Source organism: Acomys russatus, chromosome 11 (assembly GCF_903995435.1).
Source record: "Acomys russatus chromosome 11, mAcoRus1.1, whole genome shotgun sequence".
Lineage (NCBI taxonomy): Eukaryota > Metazoa > Chordata > Mammalia > Rodentia > Muridae > Acomys > Acomys russatus.
The window spans coordinates 60,296,521-60,315,744 of record NC_067147.1 but is presented as its reverse complement, the minus strand read 5'-3'; the positions used below and the strand labels follow the sequence as shown (position 1 = coordinate 60,315,744).

Sequence of the window (19,224 nt, the reverse complement as noted above, 5' to 3'; positions counted from 1 at the left end):
CCTCCCGGGCCGCCGGGCAAAGCTCGACCGACGCCGACACTTCTCCTTTAAGGCGCCCGCTCGTCATTCCGCCTTAAAGGCGCCACGTCCCCTCCGCGGCTGAGGACTCGGCTGGACGCGGCCGGAGCCTCCGCTCCCCTTTAACCCCGCAAGCCTCCGCCCACCGGCGGCCTCGCAGGCTTCCGCCCCTCGGGGCCCCGGGCTGCGGACGTTGGCCGGCCCGCGGCGCCAACAGCCTGGTCCCGGCACCTGACAGAGGCCCCGCCCCCTTGCCCGGGCCTGGATTGGCCAGACCGCCTGGAGCCAGCCCCTGATTGGCCCTTTCACTCACACCGCTCAGAGCGAGAAAGTCAGGCAGCTTCAGGAGGCTTCTGAGGCACTTAGCAGGCGCTGGGGGACAGGTCACCCCAGAGGGCGCATCCCGGCCTAACCCTGAACCAGGTGACAGCTGTCACAGCAGAAACACAAGGTAAAAGAATACAATAAAAGAAATTGTTTATTAACGTGTCTGTGTAAAACTTAAAACATCTCCATTTATTTTTTTGTTTTTTGTTTTGGTCAAAAGAAACACCACCAAAAAGGGAGGAGCTGTCCACCTTTGCTCAGCCATGTGCCTCTCAGCATCCTCAACACATCCAAAACCGCCTGCAGGCGGAGAGCGCGGGGCTGCTAATCCGAGTCTGAGAGGACGATGATCTCTTCGGGATCGCACTGTGTGGCGACACTCGTCTGCAGAGAGGAGTCACAGAGATTACGATCTAGGCAGGGTGAGCCAGGCCTGGTGGCGTCATCTTTAGATCCAGCGCTCAGGAGGCAGAGGCACGCTCGGTGTCTGAGTTTCCAGGACAGCCAGGGCTACACAGAGAAACATGTCTCAAAAAGCCAAACAAAGCAGGACGCAGTGGCTGGAAATGGCTCGGCCGCTGAGCGCGCTGGTGGCTTTGCAGAGGACCCGGCTCCGTGCCTTCTGTAACCGCAGTGTCAGAGGGTCAAAGGCCCCGACGGCCTCCCTGAGCACCAGGCACAAACACACACAGACAAAACCCCGATTTACAGAAGCAAGTCAGTTTTGTTTTGTCTAGGTTTTCCTTTTTCTCTCCTTTTTCTTATTTGGAGATGGGGTCTCTCACTATGTCACCTTGACTGTCCTGGAACTTGCTGTGTAGACTAGACATTGGCCTCCAAGTTGTAGACACTTGCCTGCTTCCGCCTCCTGGGTGCTGGGGTTGAAGACATACGCCACTATGCTGGGCAAAATACATCTAAACATACAATTAGGATGGAGAAAACAGCCGCAGTAGGTGCAGTACCCCACAGAGAGACGCAGCAGGCGACAACTTACCTTATAAATACAAGGCCGGGGACACTGAGGTTGAGGGATTGGGGACATCAAGGATGGAGAAGGGCTGCAGAAGGAGCTGGTCACCAGGCCATGACTGGGAGAGTCCACCCTTGTGGAGGAATCAGCAACAGGAGCCACGGAGGCCAAGGGGGAGGACGGAGAAGGTACAGCTCTCACCTTCCTCCCACTCTCCTGCTGTGCCATGTGCTGATCTGTGTAGCTAAGGGCAGAACAGAACAGACAGGAAGGGATGAGGCTGCAGGGTGTGGGAAGGACTGTAAGCTTTGTGCCAGGTGAAAGCAGTCTTGGCGGGCTTTGCCCCTTGGAAACACCACAGACAGACGGAATGGAGCCAGCCTGGGTCTGAAATCCAGGAAGTGGACCAGGGGACCCCAGCCGGGCTACTGTGTCTCTGACATCAGTGGGGGCAGGGACCCTGACCCAGACCGCAAGTGGATGTGGGGGGAGAGCAGCTTACAAGCCAGACCAGCGTGCAGGCCAGGGACACCTGGGGATTCGTCCCGTGGAACAGATACTGGAAGGTTTATTCTTGTTTCCTTTAACCCTTTTTCCTTCTTGTATAGGAGTGTTAGATTGTATAATAAAGTCTAATTGTTAAGAAACAGAGCCAGGGCTGGAGAGTTGGCTCGGTTAAAAGCACTGTCTGCTCTTCCAAAGGTCCCGGGTTCAATTCCCAGCACCCACATGGCAGCTCATAATTGTCTGTAACTCCAAGATCTGACACCCTCACACCAATGCACATAAATTAAAAATTAAAAAAAAAAGAGCCAATAGCAGGGCGTGCCCAGTCCCTTGGTCCCCTCAGAAGGCCTACCCTCTCACCATCCCTCCTCCCCTGGAGGCTGTTACCTGCTCACTAACAGTCCAGACCCCAGCGGCTGCTTCTCCTTCCGAAGTCTCTTGCAGGGGGGACAGGGATCTGGCCAAGTGTCAGAAGAGACACGCCCATTGAAGGATGTGGAGGTAACCACAGCTGCCCCATTTTCCAAAATGGTGTGGGGAGAATCCTCTGCCTGCTTCCTGGAAGAGGAGATGTCCCTTTCCTCAGGGGAAGAGGAGATATCTTCAGGCAAGGCTTCTATCTCGAGCTCAAAAGCCTGGGATTCGGGACTCTGGTCCTCCAGCAGTGGCCCCTGGAGCTGCTCCCCGCTGCCTTCAGCGTCTGTGCTGGGAGGCTCTGGGGATGCCCCCAGCAGGGACGCTGGTGTCCCCGTCAGTCCTCTGTTTTCGTGTTCCCCTGGAGACCCGAGCCCTTCTAGGGGTTCTGAGTTCCTTCTAGTGGACATGTGTGGTGAGGATGTGGGGCTCCTGTCTACTCCAATATCTGGAAAAGAAGAGGGAAGGGTGGCACGAGGGATGGAGGCTCAGCGCCCTGCCCGACAGAGCCGAACTAGCTGCACAGGCGCTCTGCTTCTGCACATACCTGCTCCTCCCTCCTCGTCATCATCAGCCCCTTGCTCTGCCTGCAACTGTTCCAGATCCTCATCGTCATCTTCAGTGGCCTCCTCCTCCTCCTCCTCCTCCTCACTTTCCTCATCTTCTTCTTCTTCTTCTTCATCATCACCATCATCACTCTCGGCTTTGGAGGTAGTAGGGCACTCCTGCGACGCCACACCACTAGGACCCTGGGGAAGAAGGGGTGTCTCCTGAAGAAACCCTGGCCCCAGAGTGTTTGGTAGTGCTAGGACTCACACCTGGGACCTCACTGACGCCAGGCACCCCGGAACTCCTTTATCTCTGCTTCCACACACCGCTCCACAAGTCACCCTGGAATTCCTGGTGGCTAGCGCAGGGTGAAGACAAGATCTCTCTGACAGGCGCTAACCCTTCCATACCTCACCAGAATCCGAGGAGACTTTGGCGGGAGCTGGAGAATGCGAAGAAGAGTTGCCTAGGAGCCGGGCTCTTCTCCTCTGCCTCTCGCCCTCCTCGCTTTTGTCTTGCATCATCGCGTATTTGGAGATGACCTCATCTAGCCGGTTCATGGCCAAGCTCCGATTTTCCCGAAGGCGTCGAGCCAGTGCGGGGTCTGACAGTGCAGGGTCAATGCCTGTGTGGGGAAACAGGGTCAGAGCCCTCAGCCCCCATGCTGAAGGCATTAGAGACGCCTCCAGCCAACCTAAAGGACTCCTGGCAGACATGCCATCAGCTTCCTACCTGGCCTATAGTCATCCGTGAGATGGCAGCCAAAATTGTAGATGAGATCAAGGTGGCGACGCTCCTGCAGCCGGACACCCACATCCCGGAAGGCGTCCTGAGCCATGAGCTGTAACTGCTGCCGGGGAAGGCCCAGATTGTGGCGAGTCGCTGCCTTCTCCACGGCCCTCAGCACGTCTCCGTAGTCGGGAAAGGTGTCAGGCCCCGGCTTGTTGATGAGCCGCTCGATGCGCCTGTTGACCTCGGGGTAGCGGGTGCCTCGGTAGGGGATGCGCTGCTCTATGACCCGCCCAGTCAGAGAAGAGCAGTCCTTCAACTCACACAGCCGCCCAAAGAGGCGGATCAGCTTCCGCTTCAGGCGGGCCTCCTGCAGGTACGAGGAGTCCGGGTCGTCCAGTTCTGACAGATCCAGCTCCTTCTCCTGCAGCCGCCGGATCTCCGCTACATAGAGCGCCAGCAGCTGCTCCAAGTGCTGGATCTGCCTCCGGGAACCTCGAGTCCTTGAGGCCTCGGAGGCTGCGGTTTCAGCATTTGTGAGGTCAGAGGGGGGATCTGCAGGCGCATTGTTCCCAGAGGGGTCACTGGGCGTGGAGGCTGCGGGAGCCAAATACAGCTTCTTCTTGACTGAATGGGCCTTAAGAACGGTGCAGAGCTCGTTAATGTAGACATAGAGCTTAGCTGGCCGCTTCCGGGACCGAGACAGAACCCTGGAGAGGATGTTGCAGAGCTCTGCAGAGGCAAGAAACGGAGGCTGGGCGCGCTGCTGCAGTTTGCAGAGGAACGGAACCACCTCAGGGTGGTCTGACGTCTGCGTCTTACACAGTTCAAGGAACTGGAAGGTTCAAGGGAAAGAAGGAAAAAAACAAGGAAGGGCATAAAAACATGCAATTAGTGGGGAAGCCAGAACGAGCCAGCAAAACCACCCCTTTCTATAAGATCTGCCCCATCGCCTCATCACGGTGGGTCACATTTTTTTTCTTTCTTTCTTGGTTTTTCACGACAGGGTTTCTCTGTGTAGCCTTGGCTGTCCCAGACTCACTCCGCAGACCAGGCTGGCCTCGAACTCACAGCAACCCACCTGCCTCTGCCTCCCGAGTGCTGGGATTAAAGGCATACGCCATCACACCCAGATGTGGTTCACATCTTTAATTCCAGCCATCAGGAGGCAGAGGCACACACATGGAAAACTCTGTCAGTTCAAGGCCAGCCCCATCTAAACAGTTCTAGACAGTTCCAGGCAGCCAGGGCCACATAGTGAGAAAAATAAAAAGGCAGGGGTGGGGGGGCGGGTGGAGAAGCCTTCCCTAAAACTTACCTCTTCAAATAGCTTCTCGTTCTCCAACTTGTAGCATTTCCTGCTACTGGAGTTACTGCTCTCCCCATCTCCACGCGGCTCGGAGGGACCAGTGGCTTCTGGCCCTGGTGAGACGGGATGGGAGGGTGGGTGGGAGGGGTGGGAGGCTGGGTGGGAGGCTGGGTGGGAGGGGTGGGAGGCTGGGTGGGAGGGATGGGAGGCTGGGTGGGAGGGGTGGGAGGGCCCTGGCTGAGCAGCTCCTTCATCCTCGTCGTCGTCATCAAGCACAATAATGTTGTCAGCGGTGGCCATGGGGGAATCAAATCCCCCTGAGGGAGAAAGTATTAGAGAGGTCAGAATTCTGGAGAGCCGAAGTGGGTCTCAGGAAGAGCCCCTCCTGCATTGCCCCACCCCGTCAGGTACCTCGGTTTAGCTTAGTCCTTTCCAAACTGTCTTCAACGCCTGTCTTCAGCAACTACCAGTTTCAGTTCTGGGGGGAAACCTCCAGATCACCTTAAATCCTCCCCCTGAACTCCAGCGCCCCCTCCCCCCACCCCCGTGTCAATTTCCTGTCTTTCAGTTGCGTTTCCCTAACTCCCTGTCTGCTGTAGGTCTTGTTCTTACTCCCAATCCAATGGGATACCAGGTTCCACGCTGCCCTCCGAGTTTTCCTGACGCTCCTGCCTACAGAAACCAGCACCCCGTGTCGCTGCCACCTGAGGTGTCGCCCTCAAACGCTGGCTGCAACTCTGAAGACTCCGAGGTAAAGGGGTCCCCCTCTCAACAGCCCGCTGCCCTCTCCGCCCCTTCGGTCACCTCAAGTTTCCTCCCCCTCACCGCACCCCGGTTCTCCCCGCTCTCTGTGACTTGTAACCGACAGCGAGCCCACCACCCGGCCCTCCGGACGCCCGGGCTCCCAGCTCCAGGTGGGGCCAGCCTCCTGTCTCAGCTTCCCGCCAAGAAACCCCTCCCCCAGTTCAGCCCTAGGCCGCCCCATTCCCCTTCGGGGCGCGCAGGGTTCCGTACAGCTTGCCCCTCGGACTCGGCACCTCAGGCCTCGCCGGTCCTTCGCTCCGCCATTCCCGCGCCGCCACCCCCCGCTCCGCGCACGGCACGGCCCCTACCTCAGAAACGGTCTCCCGAGGCTCCGTGCACGGCGGCTCACAAAACCTCGCATAGTTCCCTCCGCCTTCCTTTCCCCCCAACCCCCACCACAGGCCCTACTACGGACCGGAAGACGCCGAGTTTCCGCCTGCAGCACCTGAGCGCGGCCACGTTGCCGTACGGGACTCCGGCCGCTCGGGGGCGGAAGTGACGCGTAGACCGCCCACCTAGGCCGACGCTCCCATTGGCCTGATGCTCGAGGGGGCGGGGCTTAGGGCTCTGGGAGCCGGGGCGCGCCATGATGCTGTACGGCAGCCACGGGCTCAGCCCTCCTGCGGGAAGGCGTGGAGCTCCGTGCAGCTCGTGCGGGCCTAAGCCGCTCGACCAATCAGAAACTTCCTGCCTCGGACTCCCCACCACCGCCGCTTGGGGTCGAGGGCCGATCCGCCTCTCCTAGGGTGGGGTAGGGACGGGGTAAGGAGCTGACCTCTCTGTGGCTGTGCAGGGTTCCTGGGATCGAATAACAGATGATCTTTTCCCGTCTTGGGTTGGTGTGAGCCTGTCACTCCCTGCTTTGCTCGCTCGCGCTCTCTCTCATCTCTCTCTCTCTCTCATCTCTCTCTCTCATCTCTCTCATCTCTCATATCTCTCCCCTCTCTCTCTCCCCCCCCTCCCTCCCCGGTGGCCCCCGCCGGCCCTTCCAGTCCAGTCTCGGCCTCTAAGGTCACGTGCACACACATGCATACAAATGAGCAGAGCAAGCGGCCCAAGTGCGGTATTGTTATTATTGCCGTGGGCGACTCCCTGCTCCAACTACACCACACCCGCCGGCGGGGTGGCCCAGCCGGCCGGTGGGAGCTGCGGCCCTCTGCCCCTCCGAGGGTCGTCCCGACCAGAAGGCAGTGCTTCTTCCAGGCGGGGTGTGCAGGGGACGAAGCCGGTTGCGGGATGACCTGGCGCAGGCTTGAGGTAGAAGCCGTGCAAGCTGCCGCTGGGAGCGCTGGGAAACGAAATGGAGCTCTTAAAATCCCACGTGGAGTCTCCTCCTCCGGGAGAGCTACGGGGAAAAAAAGAGGGAGAGGAGGGGAAAGGACTTGTGACGCCTGCGGGGCCCAGCGTAAGGAGGCGAAGTCCGCAGGTGTGCATGCATGTCGGGCAGCCTGGTCAGTGAACACCTTCCTCGCTGAGATCGCATCTCCAGATCCTTGCTCGTTCCTCAGGTGGTCGGCATCTTGCCAATTTGTGGGCTCAAGTTTTCTTAACTGCTATATTTATTATGAACTTATTAACGGAGCCTACCTCCCTTACAACCCGACTAACCCAAACCATAGGAAAAGGAGAGTAAAGCACACAATAATGAAATTTTAAGGAGACCAGTTCCAAGGAACGATTCTCCTGGCGTAGTCAGCAGGCCCTCAGCAAACCAGCAATCCCACCAAGGCTGCTGCTGGAACCTGGAACAGCAGCTGAGCCTTGAAGCCTTCCCTGGAGCGGTTCTCTCTAGGAGAGTGTCTCAAAGGGCAGAGATGGTCCGCCAAACAATCCCAAGTCTCTCTCAAGCCTCTTGTTTTGGGTTCCTATATAGATAGATAATAGATATACAGATCTCCCCTCAGAGTCTCCATTAGGATGTTTTCAGCTGGCAACATCCAAGCTCCACCACGAAGTGGTTCGACTTCTAAGGGGATAAACATCCCGCGCTCTCACTAGTCTGTTCCCCATCCCACACTTGGGATCAACACAGAAACATGTTTTAATCTCTCCTACACCGATTTGCAGGACCGAGACGCCCAGTGGCTGAGGACCCAAACCTCAAACTCGCTCTAAAGAAACCCACCTCTTCCTGTCCCATCTTCTAAGCTTATGGCTTTTAAATTGAGAAACAGAAAAGGTCTCCCCTGGTTAGCGGGACTCTGGAGATGATGAGGGCTTTAATTTGCATATACTTGGGTTTCTCAAAATGAGCTCCCCCCACCCCCAGTGGACACCTGAAATAAAGGTTCCTATCTTTTCCACAATTGTTTATTCACTTTCTGCCCTATGTGTGTGCAATGTCGGTCTCTGTGCGGGATGTCAGCGCAGGTGCCTGAGGCGGTGGGAAGGGCTCCCCTTGATGAGCACTAATTGCTAACTGGGCGGTGGTGGTCCACGTCCTTAACCTCAGCAATCCAGAGACAGGCAGATCTCTATGAGTTTGAGGCTAGCCTGGTCTTAACAGAGCGAGTTCCAGGACAGCCAGAGCTGTTACATAGAGAAACCTTGCCTGAAGAATAAAAACAAATCCGTAAGTCTTATGCTGTTTGATCGATTCTGTAATTGCAAGTACTCAGAAGAACTTTATGTTGTGTATGTGTGTGCACTTGTGTGCCTGATGCCCATGAAGGCTGGAGAGAGTGTCTGGCCCCTGGAACTCGAGCCACATGTTGAGGAAACAGCAGGAAGTAGTGGGTTATAAAGGCGATGATATCCAGGTGTAGGAATCCCTGATTTGGAGCAGGTCCAGGAGTTTAGGGAGGAGGTGAGAGGGACCAGGATGCTCCCCAGGGACTTATGGGAATGTATGACTAGGAGCTATGGAAGCCTGGAGGGTGGGCTCGCATCTGCTGAGAGGCACCTCGAGAGCTCTGTGTGCCTTCCCCCACAAGCAAGGAAAATAAATCATGTTTGCAGACAGGAACCTCTTTCACAAGTTGCTGGGGGGAATTCTGGCTTTTCTCTAACTGCCAGAATCCTTTCTATGTCCAGTTTGAGGTGGGCCAAGACTAATCATTTCTGGACATATGCACTGCCCTCAGGTCTCAACCTAAAAGGTCTCAGCCATATCACTGCTGGAGACACTTGAGGAAACCTAAGTCAGAACACCAGACACCCTTACACGTCTGTGTTTACTGCTGTAGTGCTAATAATAGCCAAAAGAATAGAAGCAACCTATGTGCCCGTCCACAGACAGGGAAAATGTGGTACATATGTACAGCGGCACCGTACTCAGCTGGGAAGAAAACTTAAATCATGATATTTGCAGAAAACAAAGAAAATGGAAATCACTCTTAAGTAAAACAAGTTATATTCAAGAGGATAAATTATTTTTGTATTCTGTCATATGAGGGATCTGGATTTAAATGTGTATACCATATGTATACAGAGGTGTGTGTGTGCGTGTGACAGAGACAGAGCACGCTCGTGTGTGTGCCCATATAGGACATGAATTAGAAAGGGGGTGAAGTAGTCAAGAGGATGAATCAAGAGAGGAATGGAGCAGGCTGGGTGGCTCACGCCTGTAATCCCAGTACTAGAAAAGGCAGAGGCAGGCGGATCTCTGAGTTCAAGTCCAGCCTGGTCTACAAAGCGAGTCCAGGACAGCCAAGGCTACACAGAGAAACCCTGTCTCAAAAAAAAAAAATCAAAACAAAACAAAAAAGGGGGGTTGGAATATAGGTTACCTGAGGCATCAGGAGACGGTGTTTAGAGGGAGCTAGGGGACCCTGAAGGGCGGGGGGCTGGAATGACAACGGAGGCAGGGAAGAACAAGACATGTTCCGAGGAGGAGTGGGCCCTGGGCAACGTCACAACCAACCAACCTGTCGCTTTTGTTTTGTTGGTTTTTCGAGACAAGGTTTCTCTATGTAGCCTTGGCTGTCCTGGACTCATTTTGTAGACCAGGCTGGCCTCGAACTCACAGCCATCCACCTGCCTCTGCCTCCCGAGTGCTGGGATTAAAGGCGTGCGCTGCCATGCCCATCTTGTGGCTCTTGTTTTAAAGTTGTGGGGAGGGGGATCCTGGAGGAACTGGAAGGGATGTCTGGGCATTGAATATAGTCAAAATACATTGTATGTATATATGAAGTTAAGAGATGCACGTGTGCGTGCGTGTGTGTGCGCGTGTGTGTCCGTGTGTGTTGCAGAGTTTGCGTCCCAGCACCCACCTCAGATGATGCACAGCCTCCTGCCACTCCAGCCCCAGTGGGTACAACACTCTAGCTTTTGTGAGCACCTGAACTCAAGGGCACGTGCCCACAAATAGACACACACAGAGCAACAAAGGCAACCTGAGAGTGCTGGCCTGAACCGTCTCCTCTTCTCCAGCCTCCCTCAAGCCTCCTTTCTCACCTCAGTAGCAAGGGCAGGAGGTCTACAAGGAGATGGTCACAGTTCCAGTGCCGCCTCCTCCTCAGGTGTCCTCAGAAGCCAGTCCCGAACCTTCACCCATGGCAGAGGCCACAGCAGTTTGTAAGCGGCCTCCAGCATCAGCAGGGTCAGGAAGAGGACCAAGAAAGTGAGGAAGACCTTGTCCAAAGCGCGCCGCAGGGGCCCCCGAGGAGGCACGGGACCCTGGGCAAACGCTAGGAACACGTCCCCCTCCTCCACACTGCCCTCTTCCTCTGCCATCCTCACCCACAGACAGACAGCTGGTTGGCTCAGGGTGGAGATGGAAGGCCTGCCTCAGCATCGCCAGGATTACAGGGTGTAACTGTGATGATCCTACACCAGTCAGGCTTGACCCTAATTCAAAAACCCAGGTAGAAAGGAGATGAGAGGCTTTTGAGTTGGGGGAGGGGGCACAATTTTTTACTTCTTTATAAGTTTTATTACCATGTGAATGTGTTCACTCTACCAGGGTTCCAGGGACCTAAAACTCAGGGTGTCAGGCCTGCACAAAAAGCACCTTTACTCTGCAAGCTGTCTCACTGTCCCAGGACAATTATTTAATAATCACTTAGCCTGAGGTTAAAGGTCAGGCTGTGCGGTCACTAAATCTCATCCAGCATTACTATATGTAACTCTAATTGGAAACAACTGACCTGTCACAAACACTTAAACTGGAAAGGACAGACAGTCCTGGCCTCAAGGCCTAAGAGTCAGACAGGGTCCTTTCCTGACAGAAAAAGCCAAGAGCTGTAAACCCAGGCAGGAGTAGGGTCATGTCTCCTAACACAGGGAGACAAGCAGGCTAGTTTCCTCCCGCCAGGTCGCTGTGGGTGGTCCTCAGATTGGGAGACTAAAACTTAGCCCTGCTAAATGGTGCATGCCTGAAGTCCTAACCTTCAGGTTGCTAACGCAGGAGGGATCAGGATCACTGAGAGTCTGAGGTGAGTCCGGCTACACAGATGGAACCTTGTCTCAAAACTAAATAAAACAAGTAGCCAGCTAACTAAATAAAATAAAAATCCTAAAAACGAACAAATTCTCCAACTGCTGGTCCTGGAGTGTGGGGGGGGGGGGGGCATTGGTTGGTGGTGGGAGTAGGGTGGGGGGGGGGGGGGGGCGGTGGCAATTTTAATAGAAGAGCTGTGATTGGTCAGATGGTGAGTGTTGACTTTGGGGCACCAAAGGAGACTAGAAGTTGGTGTTGGATTCTGAACAGATACTTGGTTTTTGTTTGTTTGTTTTGTTTTTTGATTTTCTAGACAAGGTTTCTCTGTGTAGCCCTGGCTGTCCTGTACTCACTTTTGTAGACCAGGCTGGCCTCGAACTCACAGCAATTCGCCTGCCTCTGCCTCCTGAGTGCTGAGATTAAAGGTGTGCGCCACCAATGCCCAGCTATGAACAGATACTTGCAAAGCTTGTCCTTGGGGCAGATGAGTTCAGCTGGGGAGATGACAACGTGCAGGGGCACCAGCGCCATCAGGAGAATGTCCACCAGGGACACCAAGGGCTTTAAGCATTAAAGGACTCATTGTCTTAGTCTCATGCCCACGTCTGAGAAAGCAGGGTAGGGCTGAGGCAAGAGAGAAGGGAGAGTTACGGGCCAGGAGGCTGGAGAGAGCCTCTCAGCCAAGCAAGATTTCCAGCACAGTTAACAGCTGGCAAGGCCTTTCTTCCTCCTGGAGTTTTAGGGGGAGCTCCTGAAACCTCTGTGCAGCACTAGTAGGCTCTGGCTTACTTTGTCACATTATAGCCTGCCAAGGTGCCTGGAGGAAGGCACCTGTAATCTCACTTGCTAAATTGAGGGCAAGGTGTCCCGGAATCAGGTGAGGTGCAGCTGACCTTTGCTACTTTGTGGGTTCTTCTTTTTCCTCCCCTTCATCCCCCCCTTTACCCCCCCTCGGCCCCCTGCTGTCTCACCCCCATCACTAGATAGGAGAGAAACAAGGAGGGATGGCAGAGAAGAATTAGGAAAATCCCTGAATCTAATTTCTTAAATTCATTTCTTCTTTGACCACAGCTACTGACAAACTACAAACAGCCCCCTAAATGACCAATAGCCCCCCAACCCCTTCCCCAGCTCTCAGGACCTTAGCATTTATATACCCTTTGAAAAGTCCCAAGAATCTCAAAGTCACACAAGCACAGAAACTATCTGCAGCTGGCAAGCCCACACTTGTGCGAGAGCGGTGGCAAGTCATAGTCAGCTGTGGTGGACAGTCCAAAACGGCCCCATGTCCCCACACCTGGGATTAAAACAGAGACACATTCTTATAATAGTTCTGTGACTTTTTTTGGGTTTGGGGGTTTTGGTTTAGTTTGGGGGTTTTGGCCTTTGGTGTTTTTGGAGACAGGGTTTCTCTGTGTTGTCTTTGCTGTCCTGGACTCAACTTTTACCAGGCTGGCATAAAATTCACAGAGATCCACCTGCCTCTGTGTCCTCAAGTGCAGGGATTACAGGTGTGCATAACCACGCCCAGCTTTTTATTTCTGTGGGTTTTTAAAAAAGATTTATTCATTATGCATACAGTGCTTTGCCTACATGTACACCTGCATGCCAGAAGGACATTAGATCTCATTATAGATGGCTGTGAGCCACCATGTAGTTGCTGGGAACTGAACTCAGGACCTCTGGAAGAGCAGACAGTGCTCTTAACCTCTGAGCCAGCTCTCCAGGCCCTATTTCTTTGTTTTGTTTTGTTTTGTTTAAATGTATTTATTTATTATGTCTGTGAGTACACTGTCTTCATGCACACTAGAAGAGGGCATCGGATCCTATTAGAGATGGTTGTGAGCCACCATGTGGTTGCTGGGAACTGAACTCAGGACCCCTGGAAGAGCAGCCAGTGCTCTTAACCTCTGAGCCATCTTTCCAGCCCCTTGTTTTGGTTTTTTTTTTTTTTTGGGGTTGTTTTTTTTTTTTTTTTTTGGGTTGTTTTTTTTTTTTTGAGACAGGGTTTCTCTGTTTAGTCTTGGCTGTCCTGGACTCCCTTTGTAGATCAGGCTGGCCTCGAACTCACAGCGATCCTCCTGCCTCTGCCTCCAAGTGCTGGGATTAAAGGCGTGCGCCACCACGCCCGGCTCTTGTTTTGTTTTTTTAAAGAAACAAAAATTTCAGAATTCTCCATATAATGGGGCCCACCATTAAGCTGAACAAAAGCCCCACAACACAGGTTAGTGAGAAACAAAGAGAACTGGGCGTGAAACAACAGCCTGTTTTGCCGGCGTAACAGTGTCTGGCAAAGAAACCGGATGGGGCTGGGCAGAGGGGCTGTTTGTCAGAGCGTCAGTGTGAGAAATGAAAACTTAAACATGCCCTAGAATCGAAACTTTTTTTTTTTTTTTTTTGTTTTTTTTCGAGACAGGGTTTCTCTGTGTAGCCTTGGCCATCCTGGACTCACTTTGTAGACCAGGCTGGCCTCGAACTCACAGCGATCCGCCTGCCTCTGCCTCCTGAGTGCTGGGATTAAAGGCGTGCGCCACCACGCCTGGCTTGAAACTTTAACCTAATTTTAAGGTCTGACTTCTGAGTCCTTTCTCCTTCCTCTTTTTCTTTCCTCTCCTTGTGTCGTCCCCCCCCCCCCCCCAGGAAAAGGTTTGTTTGTTTGTTTGTTTGTTTTTTAAATCTTTCCAGGCTGGTCTTGAACTCACCACAAAGCTCAGGCTTGGGGTGTCTCTGTGACTGTCACAGTCTGCAGAGAGACAACCCTTGAGGGAACAGGAAGGCAGTTCTGCCCAACACAACCCCCACAGCTGACTTCTGGAGTCGTTTATTTGGGCGTACTTAAGCTCAGCAGTACAATTTGCTGAAAATTTCTCTGGTGATAATTAACTCAACCCCACAGTCCACAACCAAGCATACCTAAGTCTCCTTTAGGAACAAAGTAACCTGTACACAAACAACTGAAACTCTTTGTAAAGCCCGTGAATTTCAGCTCTGTATTTGGGAAAAACAAACTTACTATAAGGGTAGGCTGGAGGATCCACGCCAGAAAAATCTCTAGTCACAGAGATAGCACAAAGGTCACCAAACCAGAAAACTTGGCCAGAGCAGCGTCTGGCCGGATAAGAGGCTATGCATGCGTTGCCTTGGAGGAACAGCCCTGTGTGCACAGCATTCCAGGTTCCCCAGTGCTCAGCTGGGAGCTCAACACCTCTGTGCCTCCGCCTCTGGAACACCAGGGCTACGCTGCTGGGCCCTGGACTTGAGTTATTGGGACAAGAGCTATGAATATTTTGTTTTGTTTTGTTTTTGTTTTTTGAGACGGGTTTTTTTCTGTGTAGCCTTGGCTGTCCTGGACTCCCTTTGTAGACAAGGCTGGCCTCAAACTCACATCGATCCACCTGCCTCTGCCTCCCGAGTGCTGGGATTAAAGGCATGCGCCACCACGCCCGGCTCTTTTCTCTTATGCACAAGAAAACCATACTATGGCTGGGCATGGTGGCCTGCGCCTTTAATCCCAGCACTCGGGAGGCAGAGGCAGGTGGATCGATGTGAGTTCGAGGCCAGCCTGGTCTACAAAGTGAATCTAGGACAGCCAGGGCTACACAGAGAAATCCTGTCTCGAAAAACAAAAATATACTGTGGAGTGGTCATGTGGTCAGTATATACAAATGGTGTCCCAAGCCTGGGAAGGATACAAATGGGCCTCTTCCCCAGGGGCCCGGCCTCTGCTAACTGAAGCAAGCTGCTGACTCAACTCCGTAGGTATGGGTCGTTTGTCTCTGCTGGCCTCCACCGCCGCCGGTATTTAATTCCAAGTTTTCAAGTCTCCCTTGACTTCTAGCAGTCCCACAGTGCTTCTTCCTTGCACCTGCTCTTCATGGTGTTCAGGTGCCACCTTGGAGCTGTCTGCTGCCTCTCGGCTCCCGGAGCCACTACAGCTCCAAAAGTCAGAAGTCCCGCTGTGCGTCAGGCACCAGTCACATGGAGAGGGGACACCTTTGTGATTTGGGACTGTTGGGAACAAGCAAAAGAAACTGATTCTACATTGCTACCATTTCGTTTTCAGACTCCATTTAATCCTAGGGAGAAACTAAGTTCAAGGTCCCAGGCCCTCGGGGAGCTGGGGACCTGCCACCAGCTGGACAGCTTCTGTTGTAGGAGGCAGCTGAGTCCAGACACCTCAGGGACACGTGTAGGGAGACAACTGTTTAAGGCCAGATATCTCAGAGAAAACTTGCCTATCTTGCTGGCGGGGTCAGGCAAGCTCGTGCTCTCAGGCTCAGGAACCTACTCCTGTCCAGATAGCTGGAAACTCCCCGGTTCAACCCGTTACATCAAAATATAATTGCACAATGCTCCAGCCCACCCTGCTGCCCCTAACTTTATGGTTTCATTCTTTTTGTTTGTTTGTTTTTTCGAGACAGAGTTTCTCTGTGTAGCCCTGGCTGTCCTGGATTCACTTTGTAGACCAGGCTGGCCTCGAACTCACAGAGATTCACCTGCCTCTGCCTCCCGAGTGCTGGGATTAAAGGTGTGCACCACCATGGCTGGCTCATATGGTTTCGTACTTTTAATATGCTGTACAGTGTCTTTTCAGGGCTATAGTTCATTTCCTAAGTCATTTCTGCGCTCACAATAGGGCAGTACAAGCTTGATTACAGTAATTTCTTTTGCTTTTATTTTTTTGGTTATTTGATACAGGGTTTCTCTGTGTAGCCCTGGCTGTCCTAGACTTCCTTTGTAGACTAGGCTGGCTTTGAACTCACAGAGACTAGAGCCAGTCTTTTTATAGAAGACAAATTTTTTTGTTTGTTTGTTTGTTTTGTTTTTTCGAGACAGGGTTTCTCTGCGTAGCCTTGACTGTCCTGGACTCACTCTGTAGACCAGGCTGGCCTCGAACTCACAGAGATCCACCTGCCTCTGCCCCCCGAGTGCTGGGATTAAAGGCGTGCGCCACCACACCTGGCTAAACTATTTTTTCAATAGTATCCATATCAAAAAACATGTTTGAGGGGCTGGAGAGGTGGCTCAGAGGTTAAGAGCACTGACTGCTCTTCCAGAGGTCCTGAGTTCAATTCCCAGCAGCCACATGGTGGCTCACAGCCATCTGTAATGAGATCTGGTGCCCTCTCTTCTGGCCTGCTGGCTCACATGGAGGCCGAATACTGTATATATAAATAATTTAAAGGCTTGGTGGCACACGCTTTTGATCCCAGCACTCAGGAGGCAAAGCAGATGGACCTCTGTGAGTTCGAGGAGGCCAGGCTGGTTTACAGAGTAAATCCAGGACATCCAAGGCTACACAGAGAAACCCTGTCTCAAAAAAATCCAAAAACAAAAACAAAAAAGGACTGGCCCTGGAGTTAGGTTGTGGCCCTGTGTTCTCCAGAGCAAAGGATGGTTATTTAAAAATTTCCTCCAAAATCTCTTTCCTGGATCAGACAGGCCAGCTCACTCTGACAGGGTGAAGGAGAGAAAAACAGAACAGGCCAGGAAAAACAGCGTGTGCTTTAAAACAGCTAAAAAGTAAACTAGTCCCAACAGAGGTCATGGCTGCTCGCTGCACACTCCTCTTCTTGGTTTTACTGAACTCTGAATTACTCCCTTCTCTTAGATCTCTGAAACCTCTGCTAAACTATAAACATTATCTCAGAATTTCTCAGACCATTGTGTAAATGTTCTGTTTCTCAGGGTTTGCAAGGTCACCAAATGTGGTTAAAATCTGCAAAAGCAACAAAACTTAGCTTAAAATTTCTAATGAGCCGGGCCTGGTGACTCATGCCTTTAGTCCCAGCACTCAGAGGTAGAGGCAGGTGCCGTGAGTGTGAGGCCAGCCTGGTCTACAAAGTGAGTCCAGGACAGCCAAGGCTACACAGAGAAACCCTGTCTCAAAAAAGCAACAAAACAAAAACACATGTAACAGAAGGGTTGATAGTTAAGTCTACAGCATGCTTGTATGCAGCTTGGATTCCACTCCTGTTTAGGAAAGTAGATTTTGCTTTTGTTTTTGTTTTGTTTTGTTTTATTTGGTTGTTTTGAGACAGGGTTTCTCTGTGTAGCCTTAGCTGTCCTGGACTCACTTTGTAGACCAGGCTGGCCTCGAACTCACAGCGATCCCCCTGCCTCTGCTTCCCGAGTGCTGGGATTAAAGACATCTGTCACCACCGCCGCGATTTATTTATTTATTTTTAATATTTATTATGTAGAGGGCACCAGATTCTCCTTATAGATGGTTGTGAGCCACCACGTGGTTGCTGAGAATTGAACTCAGAACCTTTGGGAGAGCAGGCAGTGCTCTTAACCTCTGCGCCATCTCTCCAGCCCCAAAAAGATTTATTTTAAATGTGTTTATGGTATCATTATTATCTTTCTTATTTATTTATTTACCGAGACAGTGTTTTTGGACATGGCCCTAGCTCTCTTGGAATACGCTTTGTAGACCAGGCTGTCCTCAAACTCACAGAGATCAGCCTGCCTTTGCATTCCGAGCACTGGGATTACAGGCGTGCGCCAACCACACCTGGCTCCTAGTGTTTTGTTTTTGTTTCTGAGACAGGGTTCCCCCGCGTAGGCTTGCCTGTGCCGGACTCACTCTGTTGACCAGGCTTGCCTCGAGATCCGCCTGCCTCTGCCTCCCGGAGAGCTAGGATTACAGGCGCGCGCCACCGCGCCCGGCTCCTCCACTTTTTTCTTTTCCTTTGGAGACAGGTGGGCGCCGCCATCCAGCTCCCACTCTCCTGACCCGAGGGAACCCTACCGTGGCGGGCCGACCGCAGGCGGCGGCGTCTCTAACCCCAGGCTCGGCTGTGAGGCGTGCATTCCCCGCAGCACCCGCGAGGCGGCGCTCGCCCCGGCCGGGCCCCGCTCGGGACGCCAGTGCACACGCGCGGTGCCTTTCTTCCCGCCCACTCGACTCCTCCGGGCGCGCGCACGTCTGACGTAACCAGAGGCCTCGCGAACCCGAGCGGAAGTGCTGCGAGCCCCGCGCAAAGGTGGCGGAGAGGCCGGAGCGGAGGACGAAGCGGATCCGGAAGTGGGATCGGGAGAGTCCCAGGAGTCCCGCTCCCTTGCACTTTGGGGACGGGAAACGGCCGCGGCCGGGAGGGCGTGGCCCCGAAGGCGCAGGGCTCTGTGATTGGCTCGCGCCCGCGGCGCGTGCGCGGATTGGCCCGTGCGGATTGAGCGGTGAGTCTTCGGCGCGGCGGTTGAAATTCAAAAGTGGCGGGTGTGGCGGGTGTGGCGGGTGGCCTGTCTCCGGGGCCCGGTGGCGCGAGCCCGAGAGAGGACGCGGCTCCCCGGGACGCTCCCTTTGCACCCCGGCCCGTGCGGACCGCAATGGGCACGCAGGCGCAGGTGAGTGCCGCGGAGGACACCTCCCGCCAGCCTGGTGGGTGACAGGTCGGGGGCTTGGCCGCCCGCGGCGGGAAGGCCCTGCGCGGGACGCCAGTGTCCTAGCCCTCGCCGGCATCTTCCTGTTTCGAACCCTCACGCGCACTCGGCGTGTCTCCGCTCCTCGGTTCTTGCAGTTTGCCTGTGGGAGACGCGAGAGCTCTGAGAGGCTTTGCCTCTCGCCGCACGGCACATCCCTGATGATGCACCGCCGCGTCGCCTTCCCTTTGTCGCTGGATCTGGTGGAGGAAGGGCAGGGAAGAATCGAGGCCAAGCTACCCAAAAGGATTCCTTTTCCCCAGTGGGGCTGCTCGGCTAGTTTAATGGCTGCCCTGCCCCACCCGCAGCCATCTGAGGTGTATGTGTGTGCCAGTTAATGTACTGAGCTCCAGGGCCAGGAAAGGCCGGCCTGCGTGCGCCTGTGCTTGCTGGTATTTCAGTTTAGATGGACTAACATGGAGAGACTCTCTGGTAACGCACAGCCATAAAGGAGACCACGGCATGCTGTCAGGTGACAGTAAAACTACCGTGAATGTTTTCTCGGGTCTGTTCATGCAGAACCCCTTTTGTGCGCCCTGCACAGTTGTGCTTATGTAGGAGACAGAGGTCCCAGCTTACCAGTGAGCTAACGTTCACTACTGGGGAGACAAATAAATAGTTTGTATCTCTGCTGGAGGGGGGTGAAGGGCAGTTGAGAAAGGCTTCTAGCAGGTCCCAGGGGAGGAAGAAAAGCTAAGAGGATTACCGTTAGTTAGCTAAGGCGCGGCAAGGAGACGCTCCGTGGTACAGTGCTAGGTGAGCATCCAAACACTCAGCCCTACACCCAAC

At 53.6% G+C, this 19,224-nt stretch overlaps 2 protein-coding genes across 2 annotated transcripts; both read right to left on the bottom strand.

Annotated features, from left to right (window-relative positions):
• Nucleotides 1–669: 669 nt before the first annotated feature.
• Nucleotides 670–6,197, bottom strand: Daxx (death domain associated protein). Its single transcript, XM_051153503.1, has 9 exons — nt 5,939–6,197; nt 5,033–5,143; nt 4,836–4,951; nt 3,521–4,352; nt 3,199–3,413; nt 2,787–2,988; nt 2,213–2,687; nt 1,343–1,562; nt 670–729 (listed from the first exon to the last, which is right to left on the bottom strand). Exons 2-9 carry the CDS (start codon nt 5,124–5,126, stop codon nt 670–672), a joined length of 2,214 nt encoding a protein of 737 aa, XP_051009460.1. The 5' UTR covers nt 5,127–5,143; nt 5,939–6,197.
• Nucleotides 6,198–10,061: 3,864 nt separating this feature from the next.
• Nucleotides 10,062–10,392, bottom strand: Smim40 (small integral membrane protein 40). Its single transcript, XM_051152628.1, has one exon. The coding sequence runs from the start codon at nt 10,302–10,304 to the stop codon at nt 10,062–10,064; it is 243 nt and encodes an 80-aa protein (XP_051008585.1). The 5' UTR covers nt 10,305–10,392.
• Between the last annotated feature and the right edge of the window lie 8,832 nt (nt 10,393–19,224).

What these genes read in the sequence shown, in the direction of transcription:
- Daxx (XM_051153503.1), bottom strand. Translation starts at nt 5,126, where the DNA reads ATGGCCACCGCTGACAACATTATTGTGCTTGATGACGACGACGAGGAT. An exon ending in ACGAGAAGCTATTTGAAGAG is followed by an intron (nt 4,353 to 4,835) that starts GTAAGTTTTAGG and finishes TGAACCTTCCAG; the next exon opens with TTCCTTGAACTGTGTAAGAC. An exon ending in TCTCCTCGGATTCTGGTGAG is followed by an intron (nt 2,989 to 3,198) that starts GTATGGAAGGGT and finishes CTTCTTCCCCAG; the next exon opens with GGTCCTAGTGGTGTGGCGTC.
- Smim40 (XM_051152628.1), bottom strand. Translation starts at nt 10,304, where the DNA reads ATGGCAGAGGAAGAGGGCAGTGTGGAGGAGGGGGACGTGTTCCTAGCG.